The following is a 16,786-nucleotide window of genomic DNA, read 5'->3' on the forward strand; positions in this document are numbered from 1 at the left end:
AAGAAGAAGAAGAAGAAGAAGAAGAAGAAAAATTAGAATAATAATAAAACATTACAAAAGTTGTCAACTCTTGCTGGCAATTCTGTTCGCGTCTGCTTAGTTCCAGAGCTGGGCTGCCAGAGCTCCGACAGGAAGGGGGAAATCTCTTTCAGTCGTATGTTCTTAATGGGGAAGGTTATTTTTTTTTAATTAAAGAAAACAACTCCCAAAAAATGTTGGCCGAGGGATTTTACAAGAGAATGTATCAATGGACTCCGTGGAATTCTCCCCTCCAGTGCTGCCAACTTGCAAAACAACTCTCTGCAAAGGCCAAACCCTGCTTTTGATTACTAACACTCCCAGAAGTGGGAGAGCCACATTATCCCAACAGCCGCTTGTCCCTCACAGCTTGTTTCTCTGCAAGGCGCTTGAGACATCATCCCCACCGTCAATCAGGAACACCTCCCTCTCGGTGCCTGCCGTGCAACGTCCCCAAGCCCATCTGACAGGTGTCAAAACAGGAGCGTGCCACGGCGAAGCGTCCCCTCCATCGGTACGGGGTTGACACAGAGGGGGGAAAGCGCCGGCAATCCACCAACACGAGGCGGGGGGGGATTTTCCCCGGGCTCCCCAATGCACCCAAGGAACGCGGTCAGTAGCAACAAGACGGCGTCTAACGTCCTTGCAGCGGGGAAGACAAATTGTCTTCCTCTACAGCTCGAGAGCGGCAGTGAGGAATCCAGCGCGCTTGGGGCGCCTGGGTTAGCCTCCGACTGCGGCTCGGGTCACGATCTCGCCGTTCGTGGGTTCGAGCCCCGCGTCGGGCTCTGGGCCGACAGCTCGGAGCCTGGAGCCCGCTTCGGATTCTGCGTCTCCCTCTCTCCCCGCCCCACCCCCGCTCACGCTCTGTCTCTGTCTCTCAAAAACCGAATAAACGTTAAAAAAACAAAAAGAAAGAATCCAGGGCACAGAGGGGGTAAAAGTAAAGGTTGAAAAGCCCTTGTGCATCTAGGAAGAGGGCAGCAACAAAGTGCTGGGGGTTTTGTTTTGTTTTGTTTTGTTCCAGCCTTACCCTCATCTTCCGGGCGATGAACTGAAGCCTTACCCTCATTTGATCCGGGCGATACGCCCACCTCACCGGTAGGATTACATGCACTTCAGAGGTAAAGAAGCTGAGGCTCAGAGAGGTCGAGCAACTTTCCCCAGATGGCACAGCAGAGGATAAAGCCGAGCTTCGCCCGGGCTCAGTGCTATTCCAAAGCTCTTGCCAGCTCACTTACACTCGATCGCAGGGAATTGTTGCCTTCACAACAACAGCCTGGGCAACACGGCCGCCCTGTTGCATAAGGCATCCTGGTGGCAGCAGCTGGAGATGGGCTGCACCGGGCAACATCAAGTTCTACTGGTCAACCTGTCAATCCTACCGTTTGAGCGGCCTTGAGTTTACCGAAGGTCACCCCCCGCCCGCACCCCTGCTCTCTGCCAGCCGCGGCCACATCCTCAAGGACGGGCTGTGCTCAGTCCGGGCTCGCCCGACACAAGCCGGGGTCCTCAGCCCCTCCGCTCGCCCTGGGTGCCGGCGCCCCGCAGAGCAGCTTCTCCCCGGCTCGGGCCCCCGCTCACATTCTGTTCCACGTGAGCGAGTGCAGTGAATGACGCCATTGTCGCCGGGTCTGGGCTGTAAAACGTTACAAGGGAATACTGCGATCCGCGGCCAAACTGCCCGCCGCCAGCTAATGAACGCCCCCGAGAAGGTCTTCCATTGCAGCCAACTGAATCGGCCTTTTCACGGGAGCAGGTGGCAGGGGTGCTGGGTGCGGGGGGGGGAGGGGTGTTGTCGCTCCCCGCCCCCCCCCCCCCGCCCCCAACCCCCGCCAAGCCCAGCGAACCCTTCTCAAACAACCGAAGCAGCTTGCTGGGGCAAGACTGGGATTGCAAAATCCCTGTCCCCGCGGAGCAAATCCCTCCTCTGCTGGTACCTTAATCTGTGATTAAAATTCCCACCATCCCACAAGGGCCTTGGCGATTTATTCACTCTCTAGTACGCTCAGGGACGCTCTTCTGATCTCACGTGCGTGGACGCTTGGGGGGACCGGGGACAGCTCAGCCCAGGCAGGACGGAGCTCAGCGCACAGAGGGCTTTGCCATTGTTTTTATGACTCAGTTCATGCCACACCAGCACGCTGCAGAAGGCGCGGTGAGAACCGGGCGCGCTAAGAAGTTGGACACCCTCTCCCACCGCTGGTTCAACGACCGGGGCTGCAGGATTCGAGGGGGGCACCAAGAAATTCAAAGGCGCCTCTCCCTCTGTGGCTGTGAGCCCCCACCTTACGGCACTTCGGTTTGAGAACTCGGGGCTCCCCGGTTGAACCTCCGGGTAACTGAATATCAGGGTGGTCGTGTGGAGTCGGGGCTCTGAAGTCAGGCCTCGTGGATGTGCCTCACCAGCCACAAACGTGGCCACGGTGGAGCTGGCTAGCTCCCACCTTTCTCTGAGCCTCAGTTTTCTGTCCGTAAAATGGGAACAGTAAAATCCACTGCCTCTTGGGATTGTAAAACAATACGATGCGTGGAAAGGCTGAGCCCGTAGGCGGGACACACAGCTCGATGAGCACCAGCTTACAAATCGCCCGTTACTCAATTCTGAAGCAGAGATACCTCCCTTGCCCGGGCTCTGATTGGTCTAGGAACCACCCCCCTACTCTGCCCAAACATCAGATATTTAGAACTTGTCAATGTTTCCAGGGAGAGGGCCATTCTTGTTATCACCTCCTCAAAAGCGGTCCAGAGACAGCTCTGGGATCACAGAGAAAGCGCTGAATGGTTTCATGGACCGCTGATGACATCAATCTTTGCCTCAGTTTCTCCACTCACAGAACGGAACTACCAAGGCCCACGTCACATAGCATAGCTGTGAGCCCCCAAAGTAAGAGCTAGGATGTGAGGCTACAGACAGGAAAGGTCAGTGCAAACGAAACTTTCGATGGGGCTCACAGTAAGGGTACAATCCGCCTTGGTTCAGTCTCCTAAAACTATCAGTTTCAACAAGTTTAACCATGTCTTTACTTTACTAGCTTTTTTTTTTTTCAATGATTTTAAACGGAGGATGGGAAGGTGGAGGGGACTTTCTGAGGTCCGGCCACGGTCTTTCTGGAAGCCGGAAGACTGGGAGGGCCCGGACTAACAGATCTTCCTCAAACTGCTTCCTATACCAGAGGGGATTGTTTTGAGGCTTTTGTTCCGAGGGGACGCACGTGGGGGCCCCTCGGTCATGCAGAAAGAAGTAAGTCAAGGAGCTGCTGGTGACCTTCAGTTCGAACAACGACCTTGGCAAAGCCACCCAAAAGCAACCACTTCTAGTCGGTTAAGCATCCGACTTCAGCCAGGTCACGATCTCGCGGTCCGGGAGTTTGAGCCCCGCGTCAGGCTCTGGGCTGATGGCTCAGAGCCTGGAGCCTGTTTCCGATTCTGTGTCTCCCTCTCTCTCTGCCCCTCCCCCGTTCATGCTCTGTCTCTCTCTGTCCCAAAAATAAATAAACGTGGAAAAAAAAATTAAAAAAAAAATAAGCTTATATAAAAAAAGCAACCACTTCTGCAAGAATGCTAAATGGCCTGTGTACTAATATAAAAATCTGTCTCTCCCCCTAAAAACAGACACAAACACCTATGAGGGAATGGGTCTCCAGGGAGACTAACTTCTAATGTGAGAACATGACTGGGATGGGGCAGCTGAGATACAGGGCTTAGAGTGAGGATGGCCAGAGATTGGAGTGGGTTTCAAGCTTGGCTGCACAGTACAACCACCTGGGAGAATTAAAGGGAAACAAATGTTCACTCCGGGTGAAATAGTTAAAGGAGATTAAGAATGCATTCATTGTGGGGGCGCCTGGGTGGCTCAGTCGGTTGAGCGTCCGACTTCGGCTCGGGTCATGATCTCGCAGCTCGTGGGTTCGAGCCCCGCGTCGGGCTCTGTGCTGACAGCTCAGAGCCCTGAGCCTGCTTCGGATTCTGTGTCTCCCTCTCCCTCTGCCCCTAACCCACTCGCATTCTGTCTCTGTCTCTCTCAAAAATAAAAATAAACATTAAAAAAAAAATGAATGCACTTATTTCGATGAGCACTGAACAATATATTGAATTGTTGAATCACTATCCTGTGCACCTGAAACTAATAGAACACCATGTATTAATTATGCTTCAATTTAAAAAAAGAAAAAATTTCAGCAAAGAAAACAAATACTGACTCCTGAGTCCACCCCACCCCCCACCCCCGCAAGAGTCTGATGTCATTGTTCCGTGGTGCAGCCTGGACTTGGCGATCTTAAAAAGCTCCCCAGGAGAAAGAAGCCTTATGCAAAAAGAGTGCACACTATAAGCATCCATTTACACCAAATTCTATAACAGAAAAAACCACAGTAAAAAGGAAATAAAAGTCGAATTGCTTCTGGTGGGGACGTGGGGGCAGGAATTAATTGGGATGGGGCATGACGGAAGTTTCTGGGGTGGGGGAATGTTCCATATTACGACGGGGGCTTGGGTTTCATTTCACAGGAACGTGCGTTTGTCAAAAAGCGAATGGTGCCCTTATGGTTTGTGCATTTCACTGTATGTAACTTTACCTAAAATAGAGATTTGTGAGCAAAAATGGAGTCTTAGTTAATGATACGCATGAAGTATAGAGGGGTGGAATGTACTCGTGTCTGCCGCTGCCACTCAGTATGAAATGCATAAAAAAATAAAATGGATGGATGGATGGGGTGGTGGATTGATGGACAGATAGATTGGTGGGTGGATGGATGGATGGATGGATGGGTGGATGGGTGGATGGGTGGGTGGATAGATGGACTGGCTGATGGATGGATGGACGGATGGAAAGACGGACTGGTCAATGGATGGATGGGTGGATGGATGGATGGATAGATAGATGGACTGGTGGATGGTGGATGGTAGATGGATGGATGGGTGGATGGATGGATGGAAAGACGGACTGGTCAATGAATGGATGGATGGATGGATGGATGGATGGATGGATAGATGGACTGGTGGATGGGTGGATGGGCAGATGGATGGATGGATGGATGGATGGATGGATGGATAGATGGACTGGTCAATGAATGGATGGGTGGATGGATGGATGGATGGATGGGTAGATGGACTGGTGGATGGGTGGATGGATGGATGGAAAGACGGACTGGTCAATGGATGGGTGGATGGATGGATGGATGGATGGATGGATGGATGGATGGAAAGACGGACTGGTCAATGAATGGATGGGTGGATGGATGGATGGATGGATGGATAGATGGACTGGTGGATGGGTGGATGGGTGGATGGGTGGATGGATGGATGGAAAGACGGACTGGTCAATGGATGGGTGGATGGATGGATGGATGGATGGATGGATGGATGGAAAGACGGACTGGTCAATGAATGGATGGGTGGATGGGTGGATGGGTGGATGGGTGGGTGGACAGATGGACTGGCCAATGGATGGATGGATGGATGGATGGAAATACAGACTGGTCAATGGACGGATGGGTGGATGAATGGATGGATAGATGGACTGGTGGATGGTAGATGAAGGGATGGGTGGATGGGTGGGTGGACAGATGGACTGGCCGATGGATGGATGGATGGATGGATGGAAAGACAGACTGGTCAATGGATGGATGGGTGGATGGATGGATGGATGGAAAGACAGACTGGTCAATGGATGGATGGGTGGATGGATGGATGGATAGATGGACTCATGGATGGTGGATGGTAGATGGGTGGATGGGTGGATGGGTAGGTGGATAGATGGACTGGCCGATGGATGGATGGATGGAAAGATGGACTGGTCAATGGATTGATGGGAGGATGGGTGGGTGGATGGACGGATGGATGGATGGGTGGTCAGATGGCTGATAGGGCAAATATGTAACAAAATATTAACTGTAGAATGTAAGCAGCAGATTTGTGGGTGCTCACTGTACCCTTCTTCCACGTTTTCTGTATGTTTTACAGTTTTCATAACAAAATACTGGGGAAGCACCTCGGGTACTTCTCACGTTCAGCCAAAGTTGAGCGCTTACAGCAAAGGGTTAGGTTTTACACAACAGCCCAGCACACGGGATCTATTTCCAGATCTATTTCACACATTTACCTGAACACCCCTGCCCGTTCTGTAGAGCCAGGGGATTACCCAGGTGCGAGCAGGGGACCCCTCCATCAGGAAACGTGCCAAAGGGCCGTTTCTGAGCCCTCCCTAGAGCCACCGATTCAGAACCTCTGAGGAGGAAACCCAGAAATCTGCTTTTCTTAACAAGCTCCCCACCCCCAGGTAATTTTGATGTCTGCCAAAAGTCTGAGAAGCGCTATTCGCACGTGAATGAGTGATGTGCCCACAGACACTGTCCCTGAAGAGAAGGTATGCTGGGGGGGGGGGGACAGTGCTGCAGATGATCAAGAAAAGGTCGAGGGGGGGTGTTCTCAGCATCCATATCCCTGCCGGTCAACCAGGAGCCAACATGGGACCCCCTTGGGACAAACCTCAATTTCACAACTTAGGCCGGCTTGGCTTCCCAAACACAACCCCCTCTTATTTTCCATAAGTTCACACTTCTCTGGGGGAAGCCGTGTGGCTAGCCAAAAGTACGGCAAGGAGTGGGGAGTTCATGCCATCTCCGGAATGTTGTCTTGCAAATCACTCCTCATTAACCGGGCATTCCGATTACCTTTAACCACAAGCATGGGGCTACAAGAGCGCTAAGCCGTTTGAAAAGTGACCGTTTGAGGTTAAGGGCTCAACATTCATTTAAAATCAGGAAGCCGGGGCTGGAGAAGGAGGGAAGGTGCCAACGGAAGGGCTTTAACCTTTTAGGGCGGCGGTGGGGGGGGGGGGAACCCCTGAATCCTTCGAAATCGTTTGCAAATGTTTTTTTTTTTTTTTCCTATTTGTATCTTGTGAGTTGTTCAGAGAGTCCCTGGCTTTCATCGGATTTTCAAAAGGGACCCTGATTAAGAAGCCCAGCCCTGGAGAAAAAGATGGAGGGGACTCTAAGGAACACAGAGGCAGGTGAAACGTCGGTTTCCAGCGTGGGTGGGCGGAGCCGGCCTGGGAGAGACAACAGGAACCTCCTGGGGTGGAGCTGGGACATCCTGGGCCCTAAGCTTTCCTAGCCGCTGGCTGGCTGGGGGGCGGGGGGCTCCAAATCCAGGCCAGCGAAGCAGAGCCTCAGGGTGTCCCGGCTCCAGACAGGCTCGGAAGCCACCACTGTCCATCGAGTGTGACAAACCCCAATGACGCTGCATAAATGGCCCTCTGTGCAAGGTGACCCAAGAAGTGTGGGGGAAGCGGTGGGGAGCAAGGGGGAGTCTCTCCATCCTCAAGGGGCCGAGCTCACAGCCAGGCCTCTGCGGCCTGACTCGCCGCGGGGCCCTGGGCTGGCCAAGCCGGCGTCTGGCTTCACGAGGGCACGGACCCCGTCTCAACGTCGGCCTGACATCAGTCCAGCCCCAGTCTGGGCCCCATCCCCTGCCAGATGCCTCCGTGCATGTCGGGGTGGGCTTAAAACAGGCGGACACCCTCTTCGACTCTCCTCCCTAGAGGGGGGATCCCTGCGCCTCAGATCGGGCCCCACCCCAGTGAGTCCCGTGCAAGCCACGGGATGCGGCAGGAGTAACGCTACGTGTTTTCAAGACCCAGTAAGCAAGAGTCTCACGGCTCCCTCCTGGTCCTCCTGGGAGCAGCCGGCAGCCCGGGGAGGAGTCTGACTCCGCGGAGTCCGCCACGCGGGGCGGGCCGCACGCACCGGCTGAGGTCCCAGCCGAAAGGCAGCACCAGCTGGCGATCACAGCTGCGTGCCATCCCGGACGCCCGGACGCGTGACTTCAGCTACCTGCCGCCCCAGCCAACACCTGGCTGCAGGCGAGAACGGCCCAGGCGAGCCCTTTCCAAGTTCCCGACCCGCAAATCACGAACGAGACGAGCGGGGTGACTTCCTGCTTCACCTGGCACACACGTGGCGGCCAGCCACGCCTGGTCTTTTCAGCATCAGTGCTTCTGACGAGCAGCAGCACCGAGCGAGGGCCAGCAGATGGGCACTCTGAGGTCGCCTGCACTTCCTTGGCCCTTCAGCGGGCCGTGGTGGCACAGAACAAGCGGGGTCTAGCGCTCCAGCTGTCCCGGATTTAGTCACGCACACGGAACAGAAGGCATAGCCTCCCAGCCCGTCCCAGCGAAGCCTGGGCGTCACTGTTACCTTGCAACAGCAATTAGGATGCGCCCATTATCTCATTCACCCAGGCAACAGCCCTGGAGGTGGGTTCTATAGTCATCCCCCATTCTACAGATGAGGCAGCCGAAGCTCAGTGGAGTAGGGGAGCCCTGGAGCCACTCCATGGGGTGGCCCCGATCCCAACTCCAGAACTTTCCCCCAGTGGACCCCGTTCCCCGGGAGATTCACCTTTGCATCCTCAGGACCCGGCGTCGACCGAGCCCTTCACAAATGTGTGTCCGCTGAACAACGGATCGACAGATCAGAAACTGCATGGATTAATGAGTCTCTGGTCCTCAGTTTCCCCTTCTGCCAAAGGGAGAACACTGGGGGACAGGCTGTCTCCTGTGGTCCCTTCTGTCTGGAGCATCCTATGCTTCTTGGAGCAGCTGTGCCCCCTTATGCCACCATGTCACTGGGCCACCCCGGCTGGCTTTCAGAGAGCTTCAGAATGTGACCCCTACTCTAGACCCCAAGACTTGTAGATCACTGCCCACTTCTACCCTGATCCAACCCAGAAAACCCTTGTTCCCAACAGGGCAAACGCCACTCTTCCCACAAAGCCTGACTCCCACGCGCTCCTTCCCCCATCTCCCCTCCCCCCAGGGCCGCCACCTCCTGCCCCAGCGGCCTTGGCCTTGGTCCCCAGCACCTGCTGACTCTTAGGAAGTTCACAACTTGCCTGAACACATCTTAAAGACTGGAGCAAAGTTCAAAGAAAGCCATGTTCTATGGAAAACCAGGCTCTAGATCATTTCAAACAGCAGTGAAGCTCCCACACCTTTCTTGTTAGGATGCGCATTTAGGGGTATTTCCCAAATTTCGGCCATTTGCATACGACCTTGACAAGTTCGACAAACGTTTACTCCAGCTCTACTGCTATTTAGTTAATACTTTCCCTTAAATAATCAGCCTTCGCCGTCCCCCTTCCCTCCCCCCTTCCTCCTTCTTTAGAAGCAGCCTCATTCTGAGCAACAGCAACTATAAAATCAGCCTGATGTGCCTGCGTCCCTAGACCTTCTAAAATCATCCATCTGTCACCAGGGGAGGGGTCCTGCAATTGGGGAGATACTGGTTTTTAGGGGAAGATGTTGTTTAAGCCGCAGATTAACCTTGCAAAATAACCTCGGCATATTTTAATCAGCCTGCTAAAAGACAGGATTTTAAAATAATTTTATCGTCCTCTTTGTGCTTTTCCCACAGCTCTCCCATTTGTTTATAGTAAGCGGTCTTCTTTCTGGAGTTAGAAATCGTACACGGACGTTGCAAAACAACTAAGACCATCTGCGTTTTCAAAAAACACCGAGAGCTGGGTGAGAAGAGACAGCGGGGTGAGTGCCCAGACATTTGCCAAGCGAACGCGGACGATATTTATGCGGGCTAACTGTGAGTCAATGTCCGGCCCTCTCCCTTCTTCCAACTGCTGGAATTAGAGGAAATGTCATTCCTCCTGCTTTCCCCCCCTCCCCACCCCAAGCCAGCTGTCACCGGGTGTGCAGGGGACAGGAAACAGGATTACAAGACGAACAGGGAGCCTGCCGTTCCGGCCTGGCTATTATCACAGCCGACTCCGGACAGCCATCTTCCCCACTTGTCACTGGGAGTTGGGACCACAGCCCAGAATAACTGCTTAACGAGGGCAAAACTGGGAGTAATGGCGAGTCTTCCCCCAAATCAGATACGTTATATCGAGCGTGGACTAAGAACGAAGTACCCTGTTGACAGCCTCTCATATAACACTTACAAGAACCCTGGAAAATGGAAGCTGTATTTATTTATACCCATTTTACAGATGAAGACACTGAGGCTCTGCGAGGTTAAGTCACTCGCCTGAGGGCGCGTGCTGATAAATGCAGAGTGGGGATCGAACCCGGGTTCGTCCGACTCCCAAAGCCTTCTGTTGGACCCGCTCTGCCCTGCTCTGTCTCCTTCTCAGGGACCGCGTCCACAGTACTGGGCCCATGACCGTGTCCACTCTCCCAGCCTGGTTCCCCGGTGCGGCTCCTAACACGGCCACAAAGACGCACGCGGTTCTTAGGCTGAGAGTCCCCTGGGGTCACTGAGTCCCCTGGGGTCACTGACAGTGAAGCTCTCAGACATCTGTGCTTCCCCACCTGTCTCTCCTCCACGTCTATCATCCAGCCAATCCCGACACAGGAAAGCGGTGAGGGGTCCTGGGGACAGACATACACGGTCTGTGGCCAGGGGACACCTCTTGGAGGAAGGGGCAGCTCCAAGGAGACCTAGTGATGGGCGGGAGAGGGTCAAGTGGGGAGGAAGGGAGAAAGCCCGAGGCAGACCAGACGTGCTGTTCGAGGGGCCAAAGATAATGGGAAGAATACAGGTGTCAAGCATCCCCTTCCGCACGATTGAGACAGAGCGGGGGCACCGGAGGGGGACAGAGCTAGGGAGGAGTGGCCAGGTCGGACAAGAAGGGCATGGCCCTCCACGAGGAGTCTGGACGACCTCATCCTGAGGGCATCAGGAAGCCTGGGAGTGTTCTAGGCTGTGGAGTAACCTCGTCTGATTCGTGTTTTACACAGATGTCTTTGGCAGCTGCCTGGAGAATGTCCTAGAAGGGTCTAAACAACGCAGGAGGCTGTGGCTGCTGGAATCGAGAGCCTGGCAGGAGAAAGGGGGGGTGGATTTGGACACATGTTAAGAAGGCTGCATCGACGGGACCCGGTGACTGGGTGCGTGTGAGGGAGTGATTTGCAACACCTTCAGTCCATCATCCCATCTGCTCTTGACTTTGCGGGAAGGAGGGAAGATGTGAGGGAAGAACCCTTGGTGTGCAGGCCGGAGCGGGGTGGCTCGCATCCAGTCCCTACCTGCACGGCCCAGAGCCTCACCCGCAGGCCTGAGGTGAGACTCCATCAAAGGCTACCACGCCTTAAAGGAAGCCAACAGGATGGCAAGGGAGTGTGGTCGCCGTGCAAACGACAGCTTGGCGCTGTGAGCCCAGGGCCACAAACAGGTTGACCCCTCCCAGCCTTATGAGGTGCTTACTGTCAACTTTTCCGCTGACCGTGGACTTCGCCCAACTCCAATTTCCAAAATGCAGACACTCGACGCCAACGTTTTCTAACAATTTAAGAACTGGGTTCTCTTAGCCACAACCACAAAAAAATCTCACTACCCCCCGCAATCGTGAAGGACCCCAACGATAAACGCAGAAGCACATCCAGGGGGGCGGGCGTGTGCGCATCTGAAGGTATCGGTGTTACTCACTTTTTAAAAGCGTGCAAAATCACAGCAGGTGACCCCACCAGCTAAACACGGTTTCCGTGGCACGTATTTCCAAACGCCTGTTAAAACCCCAGCGCTGCGGGTTTTCCCTCTCCCTTTCTTAGATCCCTTCTGTTTCTTTGAATGGGTTTGTCTGTCCATCTGCCTGACTCACCCTTCTCGTGTCTTCCAGAGAGGATAAGGAAAAACTTCCTAAATGACCTCATTTTATTTTGAAACACTAAACCCACCAGAAGGGGTGCGGCGGGGGGGGGGGGGGGGGGAGGGGGCGGGGACAGAATCCCCTTCCTGGTCAAAGGAATCAAGATGTATTTCTAATTCTCTCGCCATATGGTAAGTTATTTTGGAAGCGTATCATGAGGTAAGAGAACGTTTGAGAAACTTGGCAAGGCTTGTACAACCCTTTCAAATCAGACCAAATTCCCACTATGTACATTTGCTATAGCCCCTTCTATTCATCATATCAGCGACCGTGACCACAGGATATGTAAAAATACCGAGCAATTTTTATCACCAGCTTCCAATCCCCCCAGTGCCCCGGACCACCACATGGTGTCAGGTTTGTCTGTATTTCACCCCCAGGAAATCAAGTCATTAACTTCCCTTTCATTTACGGAGAGCTGTTGCCAAAAAGAAAATCATTCATCGGCTGTGACTTATGGGAAGAAAGAGAAAGGACTGACTTCACGGGAAGGTAGGCGACAGCAAAGAAAGAGGGGAGAGAAAGTTCTCGCTTTTGTCCCCCCCCCTCCCCAGGGCAGATGGAGAACATTCCCACGTGCCTCCTCCCCGTCCTGCCCCCCAAGGGGGCACACGCCCCTCCCCCCAGGCTGTCCCATCCTTTAAGGTTTAGGCCGTGGGTGGCCGCTTCTCCCTTTTCTCGGTGGGGACAAAGGAGCCCAGAATTCCAGCTTCTTACCTTTGCATTCTTGACATTCTGTGTAGGTCCATGTCGTCACTGCCCCGGAATCCTTTGGCGAAGGGATTATTCTCAATCTTTAATTGGGTGATCTGAAGGAAGGAGAGAGAGAGAGGGAGGGAGGGAGAAACTTGGGTTTTCACTTGATGGCTGGAAACGCAGCCTCTGGCAACCAAAGGCAGCAAATTAAGCCAGTCACGTCAACGGAACCCACCACTTCATTCGAGAGGAGGCTTTGAAAAATGTCCTAGATCAGACCGCTTGGAAAAGGGGAAAAAACCTGGTTTCGGTTTGCCCATTAAGTGGAGTCATACCCCGCATCACTCCAGCTGCGTTTGGTGTTTAATCCTGCCATGTTGTGCCGCACACACCATCTAGGCCCCCGACACTCGGTGCGCCGACCCCCCCCCCCCCCAGCCTGGAAAGTTCTGCGCGTTGACACGGTGTCGCTCCCCCCCCCCCCCCCCGCAGCGTGGCAATCGCTGTTTGGAAAAACTCGACTGCTTCCAAAATTCTGCTCTGCCTCATGCCGGGTTCATTCAGCTTCACAGACAAGGGTGATAGCCAGCCCAGGTAGAAGACGGTGTCTAATTAAATCAATACCAAAATACAGAAATGGTAACATACATGATACCTGTCAGACCGCTCCAAACCCCTTCAATCTTCTAGACAAAGAAGCATGATCCCTGTTCTTGGAAATTTCGGTTGTAATGTACAATACTCAGTAACAGAACAGGGGAAACAGTCCAACCGTATGGACTTTGCTAGAAGTATTTCCTAAAAGCTGTGTGTGAATCGCATGTTTATGCATCAAATCACTTTTTTTTTAAAAGGATTCTTTTTTTATGTGTATGTGTTTACTTTTTAAAAAATGTTTTGATTTGTTTTTGAGATAGACAGAGTGCGAGCAGGAGAGGGAGACACAGAATCCGAAGCAGGCTCCAGGCTCTGCGCTGTCAGCGCAGAGCCCAAAGCGGGGTTCGAACCCAAGAACCGCGAGATCATGACCTGAGCCAAAATCAGATGCTTAACTGAGGCACCCATGCGCCCCTATGTTTATTTTTGAGAGAGAGAGAGAGAGAGAGAGAGAGAGCAGGAGCAGGGAGGGGCAGAGAGAGAGGGAGACACGGAATCCGAATTAGTCTCCTGGCTCTGAGCTGTCAGCACAGAGCCCGACGCGGGGCTCGAACTCAGGAACTGCGAGATCATGACCTGAGCTGAAGTCGGACGCTCAACCGACTGAGCCACCCAGGCGCCCTCATCAAATCACCGTTACAGCCAGCAGGGCAGATTCAGTGACACTAGCTTCACCTTCATTATCATGATTGTACCCTATCTATACGGCACTCCAGTCTGCTTAGTATCGTGATCTCAGTCAAAGCCCTTCTGGTTTACGTTTATTTCATACATGTAACCTTCTCTACGCATCAAACCAGAATCACCAGCTATTCAATAAGAGGAAAACTATTGTATCAAATTCTCTCTGCTGGCACCCACAGAAAGTTCTAAATCCAAGGCCCGCCCTCACTTTGTTGCGAGGGGAGACGAGGCACTTTTCGAGACGAACTTAGGCAAATTGGTTCTGCACTCTCTCCCTGATAGATGAACGGAAAGATAATCAAAGCGAGAACACTTTTCTCTTTGTGGTCACATCATGTGCCAAGTACACACGAAAAACACCTCATCTACCCCCCGTAGTAGCGCTGCAGACTTTGAGAAACCAAGCACGTTTCTTTGAGAGACCAGGAGTAATTAGTGAATGCACCCATAATTCATCCGTGGCACATCCGGGGGGGGGGGGGGCAGGCATTCTGGTATGTTCTGTTTTCCAGAAGAGATGGCTTTGTAAGGCTTCCTTCCCACCCCAAGACTCTATAATGAGCGTGAAATTACTACATTGTGTATGTGTACATGTGTGTGCGTTTGCGATGAAAAAAAAAACATATAAAATTAACGTTTTTAAGATCTGGTGTATGAATCCAACCGTAGGACATTTTAGAAAGGCAAAGGTCAATGGTGGCCAGAAGTTGTGTGGGGAGGGACGGATGAAAAGGCAGAGCCCAGAGGACATTTAGTGAAACTATTCTGTGTGATACTTAACGGCGGACACACGTCCTCATATGTTTGTCCAAACCCACAGGATGTACGACACCACAAATGAACCCTAAATTAGACTCCGGGTGATAACGATGTGTCAATGTGCATTCATCGATTGTAATAATGTCTCACTCTGGTGGGGGATGTTGATGGTGAGGGAGCCTTTGGGAAGGGTGGGGGGCAAGGGGTCTATGGGAACTCTCTGTACTTTCCACTTAACTTTGCTGTAAACCTAAAACTTCTCTTACAAAAACAAAATCTATTTTAAAACTTTTAAAGTAGGTGTGGGTATTTATGTGTATACACATTCCTTCCCCCCTCATTTCTTTTTTTTTTAAACCATGCCCATTCCTACAACTTCCTGATCTTGACTTGACTCTTCAGAACGACTAGAAAAGTCTATAAAATCTCTTAGGAAAACAGTCTTTAACATGTGCACTCCCGAAGCCACTTCTGTTTTGGAGTCCAAAGACCCATCCCCTCCTGGAGCTTTTTTTTTTCCCACTCAGGCTTTGTCACAATAAAATGCAACCCAACTGACCATAAATCATGTTTTTGTTTTTGTTTTTTAAAGGAGGGGGAGAGATTCTCGATATGCTAAGTAAATATTCGATCATTTAAGAAGGGAGGGAGGGAATCCTTACTGCACTCCACGCCCCCAATCCCCCCCGCCTTCAAGTGACTGAAGCCAGTCTCTGGAAATATTGAAGACAGTCAGGGTGTGGTATCGGGGCTGAATTAATGCCTGGTCCATGATGTCACTGTTCCTCCAAGCGCTCAGGACAAACAATTATTATGCAGGGGCGGGGGGAGGGGGGAGGAAGTCTTTTATCAGCAAAAATCTTTTTCCCTGACACCACTCCTTACGAAAAGGTTTACTGCTTACCTACTTTTTGCGCTTCCAAAAGTATGATCGCATAGGACAAACACAATCTGCTACACGTACCCCTAGGTAGGTTGATCTTACACACATCTGGCTTTGTAGACTGAGTCCAGACGCCCGTAGGTTATTAAGAATTATCACCCTGGAGAAACGTTAACCTACAAGCTTAGCTAAAGGTGGCAAAGTCCGCCTTGTTCCGTATAACCGCCTCTAGGATACGTCCTTCCTGACACACCGCCGTGTGCTGTCGCTCGCTCACTCACGGGCACACAGGCTGATAGAGTCAGACGTCTGAGTTCCACTAAAAAGGCTCCACTGAAACTGACTTCCCTCCAAAGTCAGCATAAAACCGGATATCCGGGGGAGGGGGGGGCGGTGGGGAAAAAAAAAACAAATATAAATGCCAGCTCGGACCAGTGAGACAGAGGTTGTAAAAATTAATGAGAATAATTGTTGGGAATTCTTGCTTTTGAAAAAAAAAAAAAAAAAACACCCTCGCGAGGGCCAAAAATCTTAATTATGTCTCTCTATTAGGGGTTCATTTCCTGGTCCCAACCAGAAAGCTCGTACCTCATAAATACAGGCTCCTTACACAATGATTTAAGCAGGAAGAAAAAATGCCTCTTAATGGCGAGGTAAGTTAATATCGGGGGGACGGCCGCTTGCAAACACAGCCATTGTTGCGCGAGCAGAGAAATGAAATGCCCACGTGACCTTTTTTTAACACCTAAATATTTCTAGGGATCGCTCTGGACGCTGCTGACAGCTTCAGTGAAAACCTTACAAAAACGTGTTTCACAGAGCAAACGTCGTTCTGGACGAGTCGAGTTTTTAAATATCTTTTCCAAGCTGTCAACCATCTGGGGAAATAACTCCCAAATCCAGCTTGGGGATCACAGCTGGGCTGAGGAAATACGTCGTGTCATTAGGAGCCCGGCGGCGTGCGGGTGCGTGACTGCAGCCCAATGCGTGAACCCTGCCACGCACCTGCCTCCGCCTGGTACCCGCATCCAAGCAGAGAGAGGGCATCGTGACGGCACCGGGCCCTTGACACCAAAAATCAGCGGCTCGTCAGTGTCCCGAACTGTCCTGGCGATTTAATCACGCGGATGGCTTTTCTGTCCTTGCTCATTTTTCCAAAGCATAATGTGGGGCAAAGAGCCCTTGAATGGATGGCATGTTCGGGGAACGAACCGACTCCACCACAAAGACTAATGTTTGTAGCTGTTGTGCAACCACAGTAAGAGGAACTTCTTTAAAATCTCAGTTTTTCGGAACCCAACGCAGCCAGGGCAGGGCAAAGGGTTTCCGAGCGTGTGTTCTGGAAGGAGCTGCCCTGTTGCAAACGGATCGGTTGAGCGGTAAGTCAGTGACTTCATCACTAACCGTGCTTACTCTTTGCCA

The 16,786-nt window shown here is 52.1% G+C and overlaps 1 protein-coding gene across 1 annotated transcript in view; it reads right to left on the reverse strand.

The window, feature by feature from the left end:
• Positions 1-16,786, reverse strand: part of TBX5 (T-box transcription factor 5) — a 42,270-nt gene that overhangs the window by 13,284 nt on the left and 12,200 nt on the right. Inside the window, exon 6 of the mRNA XM_047087907.1 lies at positions 12,403-12,494. Within this exon, the coding sequence (XP_046943863.1) occupies positions 12,403-12,494 (92 nt within the window). The remainder of the gene's footprint in view (positions 1-12,402; positions 12,495-16,786) is intronic.

This window comes from Lynx rufus, unplaced genomic scaffold, assembly GCF_022079265.1.
Source record: "Lynx rufus isolate CCGP_SWC_20201006 ecotype Redwood Valley unplaced genomic scaffold, mLynRuf1.p SCAF_24, whole genome shotgun sequence".
Taxonomy (NCBI): domain Eukaryota; kingdom Metazoa; phylum Chordata; class Mammalia; order Carnivora; family Felidae; genus Lynx; species Lynx rufus.